The 22746-nt window shown below is 41.8% G+C and overlaps 1 protein-coding gene across 2 annotated transcripts in view; it reads right to left on the bottom strand.

Moving 5' to 3' along the window:
* Positions 1-22746, bottom strand: part of grm3 (glutamate receptor, metabotropic 3) — a 54770-nt gene that overhangs the window by 13035 nt on the left and 18989 nt on the right. For both annotated transcript variants that reach the window (XM_061677777.1, XM_061677778.1), the window contains exons 5-6: positions 15735-16004; positions 14426-15017 (exon numbers count right to left, since the gene is read on the bottom strand). In XM_061677777.1, coding sequence (XP_061533761.1) covers positions 14426-15017; positions 15735-16004 — 862 coding nt within the window. The remainder of the gene's footprint in view (positions 1-14425; positions 15018-15734; positions 16005-22746) is intronic.

Genomic DNA, 22746 nt, shown 5'->3' with positions numbered 1-22746 from the left:
CTACTGTGGGTCTAAGTCAAAGAAGAAGAGGAGGTGGAAAGCGGGTTCTTCGGCAGAAAGAGAAGAGGAAAACACAGAGCCTAGAACTGAATGTGGGGACTTTGAATGTTGGGACTATGACAGGAAAATCTCGGGAGTTGGTTGACATGATGATTAGGAGAAAGGTTGATATATTGTGTGTCCAGGAGACCAGGTGGAAAGGCAGTAAGGCTAGAAGTTTAGGGGCAGGGTTTAAATTATTTTACCATGGTGTAGATGGGAAGAGAAATGGATTCGGGGTTATTTTAAAAGAGTTGGCTAAGAATGTCTTGGAGGTGAAAAGAGTATCAGATCGAGTGATGAGGCTGAAATTTGAAATTGAGGGTGTTATGTGTAATGTGATTAGTGGCTATGCCCCACAGGTAGGATGTGACCTTGAGGTGAAAGATAAATTCTGGAAGGAGCTAGATGATGTAGTTCTGAGCATCCCAGACAGAGAGAGAGTCGTAATTGGTGCAGATTGTAATGGACATGTTGGTGAAGGTAATAGGGGTGATGAAGAAGTGATGGGTAAGTACGGCATCCAGGAAAGGAACTTGGAGGGACAGATGGTGGTAGACTTTGCAACAAGGATGCAAATGGATGCAGTGAACACTTTTTTCCAGAAGAGGCACGAACATAGGGTGACCTACAAGAGCGGCGGTAGAAGCACACAGGTGGATTACATCTTGTGCAGACGATGTAATCTGAAGGAGGTTACCAACTGTAAGGTAGTGGTAGGGGAGAGTGTGGCTAGGCAGCATAGGATGGTAGTGTGTAAGATGACTCTGGTGGTGGGGAGGAAAATTAGGAAGACAAAGGCAGAGAAGAGAACCATGTGGTGGAAGCTGAGACAGGACGAGTGTTGTGCAGCTTTTCGGGAAGAGGTGAGACAGGCTCTCGTGGACGGGAGGAGCTTCCAGAAGACTGGAACACTGCAGCCAAGGTGATCAGAGAGGCAGGCAGGAGAGTACTTGGTGTATCTTCTGGCAGGAAAGGAAATAAGGAGACTTGGTGGTGGAACCGCACAGTACAGGAAATCATACAAGGAAAAAGGTTAGCTAAGAAGAAGTTGGACACTGAGAGGACCGAGGAGAGGCGAAAGGAATACATTGAGATGCGACACAGGGCAAAGGTAGAGGTGGCAAAGGCAAAACAAGAGGCATATGATGACATGTATGGCAGGTTGGACACTAAAGAAGGAGAAAAGGATCTATACAGGCTGGCCAGACCGAGGGATAGAGAAGGGAAGGATGTGAAGCAGGTTAGGGTGATTAAGGATAGAGGTGGAAATATGTTGACTGGTGCCAGCAGTGTGCTTGCTAGATGGAAAGAATACTACAAGGAGTTGATAAATGAGGAAAATGATAGAGAAGGGAGAGTAGAAGAGGCAAGTGTGGTGGACCAGGAAGTTAGTAAGGCATTAAAGGCATTAAAGTAAGGGGGAAGTTAGAAAGGCATTAAAGAGAATGAAAAATGGAAAGGCAGTTGCTCCTGATTACATTCCTGTGGAGGTATGGAAGCATCTAGGAGAGGTGGCTGTGGAGTTTTTGACCAGCTTGTTCAATAGAATTCTAGTGCGTGAGAAGATGCCTGAGGAATGGAGGAAAAGTGTACTGGTGCCCATTTTTAAGAACAAAGGTGATGTGCAGAGCTGTGGCAACTATAGAGGAATAAAGTTGATGAGCCACATAATGAAGTTATGGGAAAGAGTAGTGGAGGCTAGACTCAGGACAGAAGTGAGTATTTGCGAGCAACAGTATGGTTTCATGCCTAGAAAGAGTACCACATATGCATTATTTGCCTTGAGGATGTTGATGGAAAAGTACAGAGAAGGTCAGAAGGAGCTACATTGTGTCTTTGTAGATCTAGAGAAAGCCTATGACAGAGTACCCAGAGAGGAACTGTGGTACTGCATGCGGAAGTCTGGAGTGGCAGAGAAGTATATTAGAATAATACAGGACATGTACGAGGGCAGCAGAACAGCGGTGAGGTGTGCTGCAGGTGTGACAGAAGAATTTAAGGTGGACGTGGGACTGCATCAGGGATCAGCCCTGAGCCCCTTCCTTTTTGCAGTGGTGATGGATAGGCTGACAGATGAGGTTAGACTGGAATCCCCATGGACCATGATGTTTGCAGATGACATTGTGATCTGCAGTGAAAGCAGGGAGCAGCTGGAGGAACAGTTAGAAAGATGGAGGCATGCACTGGAAAGAAGAGGAATGAAGATTAGCCGAAGTTAAACAGAATATATGTGCATGAATGAGAGGGGTGGTGGGGGAAGAGTGAGGCTACAGGGAGAAGAGATAGCAAGGGTGGAGGACTTTAAATACTTGGGGTCAACCGTCCAGAGCAATGGTGAGTGTGGTCAGGAAGTGAAGAAACGGGTCCAAGCAGGTTGGAACAGGTGGAGGAAGGTGTCAGGTGTGTTATGTGACAGAAGACTCTCTGCTTGGATGAAGGGCAAAGTTTATAAAACAGTAGTGAGGCCAGCCATGATGTATGGATTAGAGACAGTGGCACTGAAGAGACAACAGGAAGCAGAGCTGGAGGTGGCGGAAATGAAGATGTTGAGGTTTGCTCTCGGAGTGACCAGGTTGGATAAAATTAAAAATGAGCTCATCAGAGGGACAGCCAAGGTTCTATGTTTTGGAGACAAAGTTAGAGAGAGCAGACTTCTATGGTTTGGACACGTCCAGAGGAGAAATAGTGAGTATATTGGTCGAAGGATGATGAGGATGGAGCTGCCAGGCAAGAGAGCTAGAGGAAGACCAAAGAGAAGGTTGATGGATGTCGTGAGGGAAGACATGATGGCAGTTGGTGTTCGAGAGGAGGATGCAGGAGATAGGCTTACATGGAAAAGGATGACGCGCTGTGGCGACCCCTAACGGGACAAGCCGAAAGGAAAAGAAGAAGAAGTTTTTATTATAACAAAATGGAAACAATGTATGAGTGGTCTTACAATGGTTTGTATTCACATTTTTGACAAAACATTATAACAGTGTTTTTAATTTGGCTTTTGTGATGAATACAGTGAACCCCAGACAATTAGATGTTTGCTATTCACGATTTTCACCGAGGCGTGTTTTTTTTCTGTGGAACCTACCCTCAGCAATTTGCTGAAAAAAAGACTTTTATGGGGCCCCGACACCACAAAAAAAAAATAATAATAAATAAATAAATAGCCCCTGACACCAGTTTCAACGATTGACATGAAATCAGGTGGACATTTCTATCATAACAATGTCGGCCATCTTGGTGTGAAGCAGACATTTAGGGTGAATTCCAGAGCTCGAACTTTGCAAACTCTTACTAGGGAATTCCTCAATCAAAAGCGGGTAGGGAATGCTAAATTGCCCAGCTTTTTTGCCTACCCCATCTAATGTGGGCGGAGCATGGGGTCAGAGTTTGATGATCAATTCCGGGACTGGCCTTGAAAAAGGGGTTCACGTACCCGTTCATTGCTGTCAGTGCTTGCAAGCTTTTAATCACCAATTTACAACAATTATCTACAGTGGTACCTTGATTTACCAATTTCTCAATTTACCAGTTTTTTGATAAACGAACTGTCGCTTGATCAATTTTTTTGTTTTGTGTTTCAAGCAATAATGTGATTAACGAGTGCGCTTCAGAGACATCTTCCCTATGTGGCAGCAGAGAACTTCAACATCAGGCCACGATCAGTTCACATGGTCACCTTGTAGTGAAAGTACAGGTACAAATGTATTTTTTCTAATCAGGGGTCCTACGAAAATGAGTACTGACAAGAAGAATTAGAGGATAGTCCATTGAATTAAAGCTTGAAATAAAAAAATAAAAAACATGAGCGAGTAGTGCATGTAGTCAACTGGGCCCTGCAGTACAAGCGTGGTGCTTCTGCGTTATATACTAGAGTGAAGCAGAAGGAGTCGATAAAGGCTACACCACCAGACAAGAGTGTTAAAATAATTTATGTTGCGGCCCTCTGTTTCTGAAAAGATGGAGAACCTGCTGAAAGTGAAGACAGAGTGGCCAAAATGGCGCCCCCCCGGAAAAAAAACAACAAAGATAAAGTTCAGTGAAAGGGAAGTGATTATTCTTTATTTTTATTTATTTGTTTTTGCAATTAAGAAAGCAATTAATTCCTCAACTGGATCCTCTGTGCCTTGCCATGTCGCTACACTCCTAATCAATATGTGCTGTGAGCGTGTGTACGTGTGGGGATGTTTTGCGTTCATATGTGGACATGGGAGGCGTGGCTTGTTATATATTTCTTGAGATTTTAATTGTCTGTATTTATCTATGTGAAGCACTTTGTGTTGCATTTTAATGTATGAAAAGTGCGATATATATAAATGTTGGTGTTTTTTGGGGGGCTGAACGGATCAAGAGCATTGTCATTCATTTCGATGGGGAACGCTCATTTGAGATACAAGTGATTTGACTCACGAGCATTGTCATGGAATGACAGTACAGTAAGTCAAGGTATCACTGTACCAGTTTATGCGAGGGGGGAGTCTCACTACATCAGCCAGCAGCTAACGTTAGCAGTATAAAAGCTGTGTCAAAAGTGCCAATAGCAGTAAAATGTGTGTTGACATTAGGCTGCAAGTTTAACCATGCTTGCAGATGGCGTTCGTCTTGCCTCAAATGACTAATCGTGATTTCTCTCTGTTCACAGACCAAAAGCTGTATACTTTTCTACTTTGTGCTTCCATTAACAAGCCAACAGCATGTGGCAAACCTTTCCATTTATTTAGAATTCAAAGGCCGGTGGCACGGTTAGTGACTGGTTAGAGCGTCTGCCTCACAGTTCCGAGGACCAGGGTTCAATCCCCGGCCCGGCCTGTTTGAAGTTTGCATGTTTTCCCCGTGCCTGCGTGGGTTTTCTCCGGGCACTCCGGTTTCCTCCCACATCCCAAAAACATGCATGGTAGGTTAATTGACAACTCTATATCGCCCGTAGGTGTGAATGTGAGTGCGAATGGTTGTTTGTTTATATGTGCCCTGCGATTGGCTGGCAACCAGTTCAGGGTGTACCCTGCCTCCTGCCCGATGACAGCTGGGATAGGCTCCAGCACGCCCGCGACCCTAGTGAGGAGAAGCGGCTCAGAAAATGGATGGATGGATAGAATTCAAAGGTGTTTCCGAGCTTTCTTGCGCTCTCCGGTATGCAGGTAACAAGGGAATGACACGCTTCTGCTGCTGGATGTAAAGGAACAGGCGAAAAATAAAAAATGAAGGTCAGAGGTGTTATTGTGATATCTGAGCACACAATGTTAATATAGGATGACGAAAGTGTCACCCAAAAAAAAAAAAATTAAAAAAATCGCACCATGAGAGCAGGCGGCACACAATGTCCTACAGCAAGTATCCAAAATGAGAAAGTGCTTATTATTCCAGATTAGGGTTGTGGTGAAAAGAGGCTTTTCCATTCAGAATGAGTAATTAATTATGTTCTCGAGCATGTCAGGCTAAGTCTTGCCCAGGGGGGATTGTGGGTATTAAAGGAGGGCAGCGAGAGAGAACAAGAGATAGAGAGAGACGATGACAAAGGAACTTGGTGGCTGGAAAAAGTCATCTAAAAGTGAGGAGATTAAGTTGGTGAGTTTGACTGAACTTTTCTTTGTTGATGCAAATTTGGAATTGGTGATTAGAAGAGATAAACAACATTAGGCTCCAATACATTATTACTACTGTATACTGTACCAGATATTAGGGATGAACTGATCATTGCATTTGCAGTAAAATCACGATATGATAAAATACATAATTACAAGGTCATGTGAAACTTCCTCGTAGCACAATGAATACATTTTTAAATCTCTAAACCACTTCACGAGTAAATACCTCTCGCTTACAGTATTTTATCATTAATTGAATAAAAACCCCGCTCATGTATTGGCGCACAGCTCCTCCTTGGAGCTCCTCTCGCCAGTACAATGTATACATGTTCACGTCTGTCAACTGCATCATTTGATGCTAAACCCAAACAAGCGAAACTAGAAAAACAAGACTGCGATTGACTTGATACTCAACTTTTAAATGTCATGTGTACTACAACATAAGTCAACCGCTCTGCCAACATAAGCCATCAAGGTGAATAACTCTCATTAATGTTAACTTTAGGTGCATAAAAACTTGGATGTGATCAATACATCACGTAATTACTAGCTCATATCTTGGTGCGCAGCTCATACCTCTCGCCAGCACAATGAATAAATATTTGTCTGTCAAAACCAAAAACATTTAAACTAGAAAATAAGAATGCAAATACTAATTACTATAAGCTTAATTTCAAACACTGTTTTGATCATATTATGGCCCAAAATTTGAATACAAACAACATACTATTTGCTATGATGAGAATAATTTATTGATGGATATTACCTTCTTCTTCCATTATGTTTTCAAAAAAGATAATGGAAGTATATGCATTTGTAATTATTCTTAATAATGGAAACCAGTGATTCTGAAAGTGTGGCATTAAAGGTGCACGAAAAAAATCACTACCAAAGTACTATTCAGTTCTATTTAACATTTAAATTAAATACATTTGTATGTAATCTTAAAGAACTGTTTGTTTGCAAACATTTGTGTTCATACGGTGTAATAGTGTGGATCTATTGTAAATCCCCTCTTAAGCTACCAAATCGTGTTCCTTACGAATCAGGGCATGTGTATACAGAATGTACTGTAAGTATACACCTGCTCCACATAGAAGATAAAGAACAATCAATGCACTGCAGATGCTATGGCCATACTCTCACAGACACAACCATCTTTTTTTATTTAATTTTTTTATTTACTCCAGAGAGTTAATGACCTTAGTACACCTGTGGCCAGCGCACAGAGCGTAAAAGCAAAACACTTATAGATCTGGACGCGGAGATGCACTCATGTGTTGCAAATGCGTGCACACACACACACGCACACACAGACACACACACACACGCGCACACACACACACACACAGTCGCTATATTTGTTCTCCCCATGGAGTCGATCCCCGGTGGGGGGGTGGGGGAAAACGAGCAGCAGTGGCAGCTCACAGAGGAAAGAGACGAAGGGCGGGAAGACTAAAACAAGGCAGAGCGATGCATAGGCGGAAAGGTGCGTCAGGAAGGTAGCTGAGATATGGGAAACAAAAGGGAGACTACAAGAGGAGCTGGCAGGGGGGCGAGCTGAGAGACAAGATAAGGGCAAAGAAAGGCGGTGAGTGGAAAGGGAGAGGACGGCGACAGGAGATATAGGTGGACCGCAACGTTCAATAGAGGAATGCTTGAAGGACGGATGGGCGGATGAACAGAGGGAGGGAGGGATGAAGGAGTCGACAAACAGACTGACGCAGAGAGATGGCGAAGGCAGGAGAGCAACCTTGTGAAGTCTGAGTGGGATGTGCTGTTTTTTGAATGTGGAGCGAGAGAACACTTTCTGGGTGCGAAAGAGGAGGAGGAGACAGAGAGAGGGAGATGTAGAGGGACGGAGGGATAAGGAAGAGAGCCATCGAGATGGAGGAGGAGGCGATGAGGAAGGTTGTTCTCGAGCATCCAAACGTCGCAGTAAGCTCTCTGCTGCTCAATCTGGCCCTGAAGGCACTCCGTCTCTGTTAATACACATTCATATATCGCTCATATCTAAAATATCAACTTGGTCCCAGAAAGATAGGAAAGATTTGAACCCAGAACCTCACAACTGTGAGGCAGACGTCTTCACCACTAGTCTAACATGCTGCCGTTAGGAAGACAAGTCTAACTAAAATGTACATCTTCTCTTTTGAGTAAATAAACAGTGACATGTCACGTAAATCATTTGCATGTGTTTTAACACACAGCTCCTCCTCAAAGCTCTTCTCACTAGCACAATGAATATATATTTAAGTCAGTGAACTCCATCAAAATAGCCAAACCAGAAAATAAGACTGATGGAACTAATATTCATCTTGGCAATACAAGTATGGCTAAAACACACATTCACAACTTGGTCCTCATGAAGAAGGAAGACAAGTACAACTAAAACACACACACAATCTCTTTGGACGAATAAAAACTAATATAATTGAGAAATTCCCCGTGAATCACTTTCCCGTGCCCTGGTGTGCAGCTGCTCCTCTCACTAGCACAATGAATACATGTTCAAGTCCGCCAACTGTATCATGCGATCCAAAAAGCAAAACCAGTAAACTACAAAACAAGACTGTGACTGAATTAATACTTATCTTTGTCCTCATAAATATATTATGACAACTAAGGCTAAAACACATTCTCAACTTGCTTAATTAAAGATAGAAAGACAACTGCAGCGTAAACACAAGTTCTAAACATGGTCCCCACAAACACAGGAAGACGAGAAAAACTACAATACACAATTCTCTTGGGGAGAATAAAAACTGATATGACTGAGACATACTACGCGTATCACTCTTAGTGTGCAGCTCCTCAAATCACTCCTTTGCACAATGAATACGTTAAGTCTGACAACCGCATCATGTGATGCAAAAACAAAACCAGCTAAACTGGAAAATAGGACCGAAGAGAATAATTAGTACTCAGCTTGGTCCCCATAAATATGACAATGAGTAAAACAAACCCAACTTCCTCATTCATACTTAATAACAAGTGTGCCTTAAACACATAGATTTTCAACTTGGTCTCCACAAAGGTAGAAAAAAAAGAAAACATAAAACACATACAATCTCTTCGGGCAAATAAAAACAGATATGATAGAGACATTTCATGTAAATCACTTGCAAATCTTTGAAATTTTGACATGCAGCTACTCCTTGAAGCTCCTCTTGCTAGCGCACCAATAATACCTTTAATTCTGTAGACGTGATGCAAACCCCCCAAAAAGCTTCACTATAAAATAAGCCTGTGATTGACTTAATACTCTGTTTGGCCCCAATAAAGACAGGAAGACAAGCTAAAACACATGACTTAAGTGTCTCCCATGTATCATCATTATTTTTATGAGTGTGTGTGTGTGTGTGTGTGGGTTGGGGTGTCTGCAATGTCATGCTAGTTTAAAAAAAATACAAGCTGCCTTTGTCAAAAAAAAAAAAAATAATAAAAGAACAAAAAACTGTTTGTATAAGTGCAACTGCAGTCCATCTATCCATCTATCTATCCATCTACGTATATATGTATACTGTACGTGTGTGTGTGAGAGTGTGTGTGTGTGTCGCCTGGCTAGCATCGGGCCCTTTTCGTGATCGACCGGATCACTCCAAACAATTGGCAACAGTGTCGGCTTGATTACCATAGCAACCGGCGAGATGAACAGAATGTGAAAACACACGCCAGCATGCAGCAGCGGCAGTGCGCTAACAGCACATACGCACTCACAGACTGTTTTCCAAACATAGGCATGGGAATCTTGCCCTCCTCTCAGTGCTTATTCACCACGTCACACAACTCTGTCCATTCATTTCTAATAATGTGTATTCCCATCTGACTTTGGGCAAGAGGTGGGGTACACCGGGACCAGGCGCCAAACCAGTCGCCAGCCAATCACAGGGCACGCTGAGACAACCAATCATTCAAATGCACATAACATCTATGGACAATTTAGAGTCTTCAATGAACTTCATTTGCATGTTTTTGGAATGGGAGGACGTCTGTGAGGCAGACATGCTAACCATTACACAACCATGCTGCCTTGTGACAGAACCACCCCGGCAAAACCGACTGATTTGCCGCTGGGTGTTAAAAGTGGATCTTAAGTGTGATGTTTATTCTTTCCCATTTGTGTATTTTAACTTAAAAGTGTCACAGAAATGTGATTAGGTCACCTGGGAAATGTTTTAACCCTTAAATTCAGTAAAGTTTTATTCAAATATGACCTGTTTTGACATTTGATAACAATAAAAATACTCTTCATGTCATGAGCTTTCCTAAATTGTCAAGTACGGGTGCTACAAAGTTTATGTAGACTGAGGCTGTTCTGGGTCAAATGGATTTTAGATTTACCAATGTATGTTGAATCAAGGTAATGGTGGGAATCTTGAAACTGTATATTAGACAAAAGTATTTATTTTTTTCATTGGGGTGAGTAAAACTGATATATCACTTGCGTGTGTCTTGATCAGCAGCTCCTCCTCAAAGCTCCTCTTGCTAGCACAATGAATATATGTTTAAGTCAGCAGAAAGGCACTCTATGGCGATCAGGCAGCCTCTGAGCCCCGACGTGAAGACTGGCAGTTGCGCCGGGACAATTTTCCCCTCCTTTGCCTCCGTTGAAATCCACCGGGCTGTTAGCATGCTGCTGTGGCCGCCGAAGGGTGCACCACAGCGGCACGATGCACTGTGGTCCCCCTAGACTATATTTTATTCTCCTCCCCCTCGAGCTGTGACATCACGGGGGCCACTGTGAGCCTGAAGGCCCTAACCACTGGCGGCTTCTTTAGTCGCTGACAGGCTGGCACAGGGCGGCAGGGCCGCCCGAATTGCGGCCGCCTTGCTACGTGCAGCACGTGGATGCACACGGCAAAGACAAAGTAGCCCAAATAACACGGAAAAAATAACATTTCAGCTAGGATGTATTTTCAGGTTGTAGGCATAGCTTGATGGTTAACTGCATGCTGTAGTGGTAGAAATGGGACAAGTTATTATCAATAAGGAAGTTACTATTGCGCCGAAAAGCCACTGCATGGAACAAGGGCATTTGATACTTATTACTGTATAGTGGGAGAATATTGACTAATTTGCACCAAAACCCAAAAGCCCACTTGGGCTAGTTTTTAGTCCCGCCTAAAAAATCTGGACAACTGAGATAGTGAAAAAGTGTTAAATGCTATATCACAACAATTCAGAGATAAATTGTTCTCAGTCAGACCAGTTCAGGGTGTACCCCACCTCTCGCCCGGAGATAGCTGGGATAGTGTCCAGCATGCCCAAGACCCTAGTGAGGATAAGCGGAACGGAAGATGAATGAATTAATTAATGTTCTCAGTCTTTGCACGTGTTTTCTGCACTTACCTTCAGTTACTTGGAATACAGTCCAATGAACTGTCTGTGCACCACCTCATTTGCAAAGGTTCCCTCAGAAACATGCACCTGTTGGCCTTTAAAGAGTCATGGGACATCTCAAAACAGTATATAGCATAAAAATTATTACATTATCATGAGGATATTCTTGGCCAGATTCAAAATTGACCTTACTATGTGTTCATGGAAAATTAACCCCATGTAAGGGTTAAATTGAGGAAAACAAATGCATAATTCCTTTAAGTGAAGAAGATAGGAAGGAACACAGTGAGCCCGGAATGCTGTTGCTTCTCCGTCTGCTTGAGAGGCCACCGCAGATGGAAACCATGTATACGGTTCAACTCAGATGGGGATGCATACATGTGCAGCATGCCAGTGAGTCATGGCCAATTCCACAACAAAGCAATAAACAACAGCGACTGGCAAAACTGACATTAAGAAGCTAACACCCGGCTGAGGAATAGCAAGGTTGCCTCCATACAGAACAGGGACATGTGAAAGGTGTTTGGTGGGTATTTGGCAATGAGTCCGCTGCATGCACCACATGCACGGATCCACTACACTTATTGACGTGTGTCAAGTGTCTCGGTGATGAAGTGCTGCTTCCATGAGTGGAAATAGAACCTTAATTACTCCATCCCATTTCAAAGGGCAGTGTGAGAGGAGCTTCAGGGGGCATTTGGTTTTGGTGATGATCCACTACACTAATTGACAAGTTTAATACAGCAGCTCAGCGACGAAGTGTTGCCTCCACCAGTGAAAATTCAATCGGAATCCCTCCATTTTCCAGCACAGGGCAGTGTGAAAGAGGAGTTAGAAGAGCTCCCTCACGTTCCTTTTAGCGCTGTTTTGATGTCTCGGTGCAGGAAATAAGCATCTCTACACCTGTGTCAGTACCCGAGACACTGCAGTTTATTTATACCGCTCCCTCTCTTGTGCAATCTGTCAGTCAACACAATCCCCACATTTTTTCCCTCTCTCTCCAGCACCTCCACTGAGAGCAGCGGCAGGCAGCCTGTTATTATAATGCACGCACAGCCAATCTGATTAGTGCGAGGGGGGGTGGGTGAAATATGGCCCGGCAGATTAGCTGCCACTCTCATTGCTCAAAGCAACTTAGTAGTGGCGTGTCACCGGTAGTAGTTGTCAATAGCCGGCTGCTGCTTAACAATACAGGGAAATTAAGCCGATTGGTCTCAGGACTTGGATGCTGAGGCTGAGAATGACAACAGCTCCACAACACTCCGTTATCTCTCCCCTGTCCCTACATCCCAGGTGGAAAACGTACTCACAATATGGACTTAAGTAGAAGTACACATAATTATGTGAAAATAGACTCTTGTAAAAGTAGAAGTACTGACTCAATGCCTTTACTTACAGTGGGTATGGAAAGTATTCAGACCACCTTAAATTTTTCTGGCCAAGGTTACAAAAAACATTCTGTTGCACTTAAGGTTCCTAAGAGCACAGTGGCCTCCATAATCCTGAAATGGAAGCTGTTTGGGATGACCAGTTTGGGAGACGACCTGTTTGGGAGAAAGTCCTAGAAAGTCAACCATCACTGCAGCCCTCCACCAGTCAGGGCTTTATGGCAGAGTCTCCTCAGTGCAAGACACGTGAAAGCCCGCATGGAAGTTGCTAAAAAACACCTGAAGGACTCCAAGATGGTGAGAAATGAGATTCTCTGGTCTGATGAGACCAAGATAGAACTTTTTGGCCTTAATTCTAAGCGGTATGTGTGGAGAAAACCTGGCACTGCTCATCACCTGTCCAATACAGTCCCAACAGTGAAGCATGGTGGTGGCAGCATCATGCTGTGGGGGGTGTTTTTCAGCTGCAGGGACAGGACGACTGGTTGCAATTGAAGGAAAGATGAATGTGCCCAAGTACAGGGATATCCTGAACGAAAACCTTCTCCAGAGTGCGCAGAACCTCAGACTGGGTCGAAGTTTCACCTTCCAACAAGACAATTACCCCTAAGCACACAGCTAAAATAACGAAGGAGTGGCTTCAGAACAACTCTGTGACTCTTCTTGAATGGCCCAGCCAGAGCCCTGACTTCAACCCAATTGAGCATCTCTGGAAAGACCTGAAAATGGCTGCCCACCAACGTTCACCATCCAACCTGACAGAACTGGATCTGCATGGACGAATGGCAGATGATTCCCAATTCCAGGTGTGAAAAACTTTCCCAAAAAGAGTCATGGCTGTATTAGCTCAAAAGGGTGCTTTTACTAAATACTGAGCAAAGGGTCTGAATACTTATGGCTGCGTGATATTTCAGTTTTTCTTTTTTAAAAAGATCTGCAAAAATGTCAACAATTAATTTATTTTTTTTCTGTCAATATGGAGTGCTGCGTGTACATTAATGAGGTAAAAAGTGAACTTAAATGATTTTAGCAAATAGCTGCAATATAAAAAAAGAGTGAAAAATTTAAGGGCGTCTGAATACTTTCCGTACCCACTGTAGGTAAAAGTAAAAAAGTGTATGTGTAATAAATGTATGGACCCTCAACAAACCTAACATCTATGTTTTTGGAATGGAGGAGGAAGGCGGAGGACCCGGAAACAACCCGCTTGCATGGGTTGTTTCCGGGTCCTCCGTCTTCCTCCTCCAATCCAAAAGAATTCTGGGTTTAAATCCCCGACCTCAGAACTGTGAGGCTGATTTGCCAACCACTACTCCCCCACGCCACGAGATCTCATCCAATCAGTCAAGGAAGATCTCAACCGCGGTTGACTTTTATCTACAAGTCATGTTGCCGAGCTAATTTTGAAGAAAGTGGTAGAAAGTACAGACATCTGTTTTTGAATGTAGGGAGTAAAAGTAAAATGTCGTCAAAATAAGAAATACTCAAGTAAAGCACAAATACGAATTGCCAAACTCAATGGGATAATTGACACCCATTATAATTTCACTGGGAAAAAAAACAATGTACATGTATGTTTTTTTATTTTAAATCCGCAGGTGTCAAGCCGTGAGTATGAAAACAACTTAAGCACATCCATTCATCCATTTTCTGAGCCGCTTCTCCTCACAAGGGTCGCGGGCGTGCTGGAGCCCATCCCAACCATCATCAGGCAGGAGGCGGGGTACACTCTGAACTGGTTGCTAGCCAATCGCAGGGCACATACAAACAAACAAACATTCACACTCACATTCACACCTACGGGCAATTTAGAGTTGTCAATTAACCTACCATGCATGTTTTTGGGATGTGGGAGGAAACCGGAGTGCCCGGAGAAAACCCACGCAGGCACGGGGAGAACATGCAAACTCTACACAGGAATTGAACCCCGGTCCTCAGCACTGTGAGGCAGACGCTCTAACCAGTTGACCACCATGCCGCCCAACTTAAGCACAGTAACAAGGTATTTGGTTACTTGGCTTCTTCCCACCAGTGGCCTACATTTCCGTCTTTACAGTCTCCATGTCGTCTTACCTGTGAAGCTGACGTTCAGGATGAAGTCTCGGTAGAGTCTGCGGCCATCCAAGGCCTTCATGCTGTCGCACAGCGTGCTGGTGTTGAGGCAGAGGCTGCGCTGCATATTGTGCAGGGCGTAGGCCATGGCGTACACCGCGTTCACCACAAACATGATCTTGGACTCTGGCTCAAAGTTGCTCTCGTCCATGGATAGGTCCTCGTCGCACGGGGGCAGCGGCGTCTCCCCTCCGCCACCGCCTAGGGAGCATTGAAAGCGCTGCTCCCAGAATTCTCTGAACCAGGGGTTGCGTAAGTTTTTCTTGGGGTTCAGGCTGAGGAAGTAGCGGTTGAAGTCCGGCACGTGGTTGGCGGCCAACTCCAGCGTGATGGCTCCTTCCGCCGTCACCTCGTTGCCCTTGACGATGCTCTCCTGCGCCCCCCAGCCGTCGCTGGCCACCCAGACGAAGGAAACGTTGAGCCTGGCGGCGGCGGCCAGCAGCTCTCGGGCGTCATCGCTGCGCAGGAACAGAACGGCCACGCGGGCGTTGGGCTTCTGGAGCAGCTGGCGGATTACGGCTTCGTAGGACTTCTTGGCGTTAGAACGCCCCACCTGTGCAGATCCAAGGTTTTGAACTCAACGGTCAGTCACGTGAAAAAAAGCGGCCACCAACATACAAGGTCAATCTGACTGTTAAAGAGTTATTCTCGTTTTGTTTTTGTATCAGTGTTTCGCTCAAGCCTTCACCAGTCGTAATTGTTAAACCCTTGTAGCAATCCGCATAACACAAATGCAAGTTTACTACAATGCGTTATTAGCGACCCTGCAGTTGCGTTAGGTGAACTTGAGTTTCACACGTTCTTACACGGTATCTGAAAGTGACTGGATGAGCGAGTGTCTGAATATGATTGGATGAATGAGTTGGAGGGTGGGCCAGTGCAACTGATAGGCGGGAAAAGTGAGCAAGGAAATTTGTGTTTGTAGGCAAAAGCGCACATAGCGAGTTGACAACTGGAAAAATATATCAATGACATCATCGATTATTATTTGCCATCATGTCTACTGTAATTCCCTTACTGTCAAATACAATCTCTATTTTACCTGGTATCGCATTGCTATCATTTGTAGTATTGTCCATGACTCTTTTTATATTCACTACTGATAACACCACGGCAATCAAAACCTTGCTTGTGTAAAACCATATCCAGATAAACCAATAGGTTAAAGTGGCCCATTCATTGTCAATGGTGCAGCTTCAGACTCGGCATCAGCGCATATTCAAGACTTCTGATTCCGGACAATCTGGTTCATATCATCATCAGATCTTACTTTCTCGGATGTGGCAATGCAGATGTTCCTCATGCGGGCCTCCTGCTCAAAGGCTTCGATGCCGGTCTCACCGTAGTCACCCTCTGACGCCACCGTGGAGACGTAGGTCCAATTGAAAAAGCGCAGGATCTCTGCCATGGCCTTGGCCTGGTAGAAGTCGGGCGGCACGGTGCGGGCGAAGTAATCGTAGCGGGTCTTGTCGCTGAGCTTGGCGCTGGTGGACGCGTAGCTTATTTGGGGGATCTGGAAGAGCCTGAGAAGGTTGGCAACCTGGATGGAGGAGGGCAGATGGTGAAGATGACGCCTGGAGGCAGCGAGATCTTCAAAGATTTTGTGTCACAAGAGATACAGGAGAAGGCCAACTAGTTTGTATTAGTTGCCGACCCTCTCCAACAATTTTGACTGTGGTTCCAAAAGCCCATTCAGTCACTTGACTGACACATTGCTTTACTTCTTTTTATGTTGCTTCCATCTTTACAAAATATCTGTACAGCGGGTTCTCGGTTTTCAATGTAGTTCTGTCCCTAAGATGGCAATGCAACCTGAGTTCGTATGTACAGTAATTCGGAACGCGCCAGTCTTTCGTTTAAATAGTAGTAAAGTAAAAATTACAGTAAATATTTGTATAAATAAGCTCATTGAGCGGCATTCGTGACATTGAAAATGGATATTTTGGGACCGTTGTAAATCGAGGACCCCGTGTACTTTCTTAAGTACAGATCAGAACGTTTCTCCATCAGGTGTTTCCCTAGGTTAGAATGGAATGGCAGGTGGGGGGGGGGACCTGTCCTTACATAGCCTCCTTTTCTTGGAATAACCTAAAACAGTCATAACTTTGAGAGGGCGTAAAGCTGACATATTATGGATTCTTTTCACAATTGAAAACAGTCCTCAGGTGTCTTCGCATGCTCAAACTCCAAAGATCAAGAATCAGACGAGGTCTTTTCCCTTATTTAACTGCCCTGTTGAAATCAGGCCGTCGGTCGCCCGGCCCTCTTTACTGCAGGGTGACGAGAAGGGGCGCAGCTGTTTTGAGTCCCGAGTTAGAATTTTACTTTCGAAGAAAAGAAAACAGAGTGTGCTTCAAGACAGTAAAATCATGGGTGGAATTTAACTTGTGGAGGCAGCGCTTCATCATCAATCCGATTAATTATGCTTGTCAATTTGAGTGTAGCGGACACATAACACTTTATATTTTCTCCCGAAAATATAAAAATACATTTAGAAATTATATTTAGGGCATACTCACGCTACAATCAATAGCAGGTGATTATTTAACACTAGTACTACTTTTACTACTACTACTACCCAAAATATTAATAAATGAATATGTGAAATTATTAACATATATACAGAAATAATAAAATACAAAAATGTCTCAAAATGAAAATGTATTCAATATGGAAATATATAAAATATATAAAAAGATAAATACATGAAACATTTTAAAAATAAAATAAAACTAACTAAATAAAATAAACATCCAACTGATATGTGTCAAAAAGTCTCACTTAAAACACATCTCATAATTTTTTTCCCTTTAAAAATATTTATCAAAAAGATAGCACGGGATTGCTGTTGTGAAAAAACACAGATAGATAGAACTTCTATGAAAAACCGGGTAAATCTCCCTGGCTGGTTGACAATGTTGATTTAACTCTGTGAATACGCAAACAGCGGCCCCTGGCAATTCCACACGATAAAGTTCGTCGAGCTAAAAAAAACGAGTGTACCTTCCACTTCCTTCACAGCTCTAATACAGCCTCGTGGGGGGAAAAAAAACAAAACCAAAACAAAAAAATAAAACACCAAAAAAATACCAAAAGCATGAAAACAAACCTTTTGCAGCCCAACCGTCACCAGAAAATCCCCAAATGTGTCTTTGTAAGGAATCCTCCTGGTTGGATGGCAAGTAAAGACATGTGCATACAGAGGAGCTAATGATGTGTTTCACTAATGTCAAAACACATCAAATACGGAAATATTCAGCGAGATGGACACGTACAAGCACATACTCTACTTGTGTTCCTCTTCTCGCTGCTTTGTATTGGCGAGTACCTCCTTGAATGTGTGTGTGTGCGTGTGTGTAGGTTTTTAATTAAGCGCCTTAATGAAGGTTTGATAAAAAAATGACTGCTCAAAAAAAGAACCTTGGAGTGTAAAACCCATAAAAAAATGATCCTGTAATTAATGCATTTTGCCCCCCCCTCCCTTTCAAAGATAAAATGTCAATATATTTGGAAGGTTGCTGCTGCCGGCAATCATGCATAATGTGAAACGGTGAATATACGAGTAGGAAGTGCAAAGACACATACACACACAGAAATATACGTAACGGTGATATTGAGGACACTTAGTCAAATTTGTGCTCTCTATCCTACATTGTATAGTTATAACAAAAAGTAAATGCAGCACGGTGGACGAGTACATCAGATATTTTTTGCATCTAATAAGTCCCTATTTTTTGAAAATCTTTCACCAAATAATTTTAGATTTTTCCAATATTTGTACATTTTTCACAATGTCATGAACATAGGTCGATTTGGTACTTTAGAGTATTTTTCTACTTATACGAACCTATTTGAGGAGCTGCTGTTCACTGACTCAGATTGTTCACTGTGCAAGGTTGCAAGATTCTATGGAATGATCTTCATTTGCCGACCCTGTCTGCCCTTAACCTTCAGAATCAGAATCTTTATTTGTTTACCAAAAACACAACAAATTTGTCTCCGGTAGTTGGAGCCGCGCTAGTACGACAACAGACGATCAATTGACAGAGAATACTTTTGAGACATAAAAACATAAAAACAGTCACTGAGCAATAAAAGGTTAAAAAAAGTAATGTTGATACATTTTTTTTTTTTGACAATTGTGCAAATGATGCCGAGTACTCTAGCAATTTAGTGCAGTTTGAAATGACTAATAGAACAATAGTCTGGTACAGTGACCATTGTGCAAATGGCGCAGAGACTTCAATAAATGTATGCATTTTAAAGTGACTAAATCCCTAAATCTCTTTGCAATCTTCAAAGATCATTTTTCTGAACTTTGAAGTGACCTGTGTTGCTACTCATGAGTTTATTTTTAGACTTGTCACAGTTGTTATTAATAGTACTTTCCAATGTGTCATTTAAATGAACCTTATTGCTCCATTTTCCTTACCAAGGGTCATAATCCAGCGAACTCTCCGTGTCCCTTTGCTGTGGCATGAGGCAGCCGAGCCCTCAAGTTGCCAAGAAAACAGCATAGTAAGCGGAAGCCTGTGTTTTAGAATTGTTACACAGCTAAATTGAAAAGTATCGAGTGGCTAATTCGGATTGTTAAATTATCACTCGCACTAACAGTTCATACATGACTGACTCATGTATCATCTGAGCTTTCTGAGGCAGTGGAAGTATCACAACGCCCTACACACACACACACACACACACACACACGCACACACACACAAAGACACACACGCACACACACTAACACACACACACAAACACGTACAGATGGCTGCAAAGACGTAAACAGGAATAATCCAACATGCATACATTGGCGCAAATAAACACACAGCCATTCTTTGATGGATACTCCCATCTGGTACGAGCCACCACAGCAAAAGGCAATGGAGAACGACGAGGATTCAGAAAATATGGGATGCTTACAAATGGTGGAAACTGCATATTCATTAAGGCTTGAAAATTTTGCAGTGAATATTAATATATATTATTGTTTAGTATTTTCGTATTTCAAGCATTACTGCTATGGTTATACGCCATTTTTCTCAATTTTCATCAAATATATTTTTATATTTTTTTGTGAAATATCTTTCTATGTTTGTCACAATATTTATTGCATTTTACTTCCAGTATTTCTGGATTTATTTTTCTCTAATATGTGCAAATTTTTGGTCAAACATTTTTGTATTTCTCCCTAACATTCGTTTATCCATATCACATAAATATATTTTTTTGTAATACATCTTATTAGTTTTGTGGATATTTTTTTCAATAGTCTTAAAATGTTCCCAAATATTTTTCCGCGTACATTTCTTGTTTAACATGTTGGTGCATTTTTCTAATAATTTATGTTCATATTTATTTTTACATTTGTTTTCTAACATTAATGTATTTGTAGATTATTTCATAAAATTCCAAGAATTACTGCTTTTGTTTGGCACCATTTTTCTCATATTTGTGTATATTTTCATTCAAATATATTTGTATATTTTTGTCAAAGATTTTTTATTTTTATTTACAATGTTCTATTGGCGGCATGGTGGACGACTGATTAGAGCATCTGCCTCACAGTTCTGAGGACCAGGGTTCAATCCCTGGCCCAGACTGTGTGGAGTTTGCATGTTTCTCCTTTCCTCCCACACCCCAAAAACATGCATGGTAGGTTAATTGACAACTCTAAATTGCTCGTAGGTGTGAATGTGAGTGCGAATGGTTGTTTGTTTGTATGTGCCCTGCGATTAGCTGGCAACCAGTTCAGGGTGTACCCCGCCTCCTGCCCGATGATAGCTGGGATAGGCTCCAGCATGCCCGGAAGAAAAAGCGGCTCAGAAAATTGATGGATGGATGGATGGATTTGTTCTATTTTCTTTCCAACATTTCTGTATTTTTTCTAATACAATATGTGCAAATTTAAATCTAAAAATCTAAAATTGTTGCCTTTCACCCTATTATTTGTGTATTTATATCAAATATACATATTTTCCCAATCATTTTCCATTTTCCTCATAGTTCCGTGTATAATTTTAGTTTTTTTAGTTTTTAATAGTTTTTTTCCAAATATTTTTACATATACATTATTTTAGAAATATGTATTTTTCTAATAATGTTGTATTTTTGTATTTATTTTTGCATTTCTTTTTTTTAACTTTCATGCATTTTTAGATAGTTTTGTAATATTCCAAGCATTATAACTTTGGCAATGTATTGACTTGCACCACTCCCATTAGCAAATTCCACATGTAAAACATTTTCCTTTAGCTACAACCCCAATTCCAGTGAAGTTGGGACATTGTATTAAACATAAATAAAAACAGAATACAATGATTTGCAAATCATGTTCAACCTATATTTAATTGAATACACTACAAAGAGGAGATATTTAATGTTCAAACTGATAAACTTTATTGTTTTTAGCAAATAATCATTAACTTAGAATTTTATGGCTGCAACACGTTCCAAAAAGATGGGACAGGGTCATGTTTACCACTGTGTTACGGCACCTTTTCTTTTAACAACATTCAATAAATGTTTGGAAACTGAGGACTGTTTCAGATTGTTTTTGGAAATTGTGGACGTCGTGTCCTCCAGGCCAAAGAGGAAAAGAACCATCCTGACTGTTATGAAAGTTCAAAAGCCAGCATCTGTGATGGTATGGGTCTGTGTTAGTGCCAATGGCATGGGTAACTTACGCATCTGTGAAGGCACCATTAATGCTGAAAGGTACATACAGGTTTTGGAGAAACATATGCTGCCATCCAAGGAACGTCTTTTCATGGACGCCCCTGCTTATTTCAGCAAGACAATGCCAAACCACATTCTGCACGTGTTACAACAGCGTGGCTTTGTAGTAAAAGAGTGCGGGTACTAGACTGGCCTGCCTGCAGTCCAGACCTGTCTCCCATTGAAAATGTGTGGCGCATTATGAAGCGTAAAATACGACAACGGAGACCTCGGACTGTTGAACAGCTGAAGCTGTACATCAAGCTAGAATGGGAAATAATTCCACCTACAAAGCTTCAACAATTGGTGTCCTCAGTTCCCAAACGTTTATTGAATGTTGTTAAAAGAAAAGGTGATGTAACACAGTGGTAAACATGACCCTGTCCCAGCTTTTTGGAACGTGTTGCAGCCATAAAATTCTAAGTTAATGATTATTTGCTAAAAACAATCAATTTTATCAGTTTGAACATTAAATATCTTTGTAGTGTATTCAATTAAAGGCAGGTCGAACATGATTTGCAAATCATTGTATCCTGTTTTTGAACACAATGTCCCAACTTCATTGGAATTGGGGTTGTATATTGTGATCATTTTGCTCGTTATAAAAGTGACACACACTCAGGCACACACACACACATACACACACACACACACGCAGACAGTCAGACACATATTGATGGCTGGTTATGACGGTGTGGGTAGGTTTAATGCTTTCAAGCTGGCCGTTGATTTAAATGTCAGTGAAGGTCAGAACCGCATTGCTCCATTAGCTGCCCCTTGAACAACCAACACGTGCCCACTTGAGGAACCCATGGAAATGCAATAGATGCTGGAGAAATTTGCTGCCGACATAAAAAAAAAAAAAAAAAGGTGCAGTGGAGAAATGCTGTGTGTGTGTATTTTCTGATTGAAATGCAAGTCACACGCACACACGTGTGCGGGAGGAAGGATAAATGCGCTGTAATTGTCAGTAAAGCGTGAGAAACACGCACGCCTCAACATTGACACAAATGTTTGACATTTATTTTTGTAATTATATTTTGTGTGAAATAGTTACACTTTTTTTCTCCTCACGTTTGTGTATTTCAAAGATTTTGTCTCTTATTTCTTCTTATTTTTTTCTCATTTTTTCTCATTGTTGTTTTTTGTCTCATATTTTGTATTCTTTTGCAATCAAATTTTATACTTTTTTGAGGATTATTTTGTATTTGACTTATTTCTGACTGTTTGTAAAACTCATCTAAGCCTTTTGTCTAAACTGTATCGTTGTAATAATACTTTGTAATGTATATATATATATATATATATATATATATATATGTAGAGCATATCAATATTTTTGTTTTTTTCCCCCCTCACATTTCTGAATATTTAATCTAAGATTTTTGTTTTATTATTTTCCAAATATTGTGTATTGTTTTGTATGACGGCATATTTGGGTTAACCTAGTGAGAGAAAAAAAAAAAATCTGTGACATGATTTAAAGTCGTCATGATGACATTTAAAGTCAACAATTGACGACGCTATTTCGCCCAATTTTGGTAGCTGATTGCTGACGTATGCAT

The sequence above is a fragment of the Phycodurus eques genome, chromosome 5, assembly GCF_024500275.1.
Source record: "Phycodurus eques isolate BA_2022a chromosome 5, UOR_Pequ_1.1, whole genome shotgun sequence".
In the NCBI taxonomy this organism is placed as follows: Eukaryota; Metazoa; Chordata; class Actinopteri; order Syngnathiformes; family Syngnathidae; genus Phycodurus; species Phycodurus eques.
This window is presented reverse-complemented; position numbering and strand designations above follow the sequence as displayed.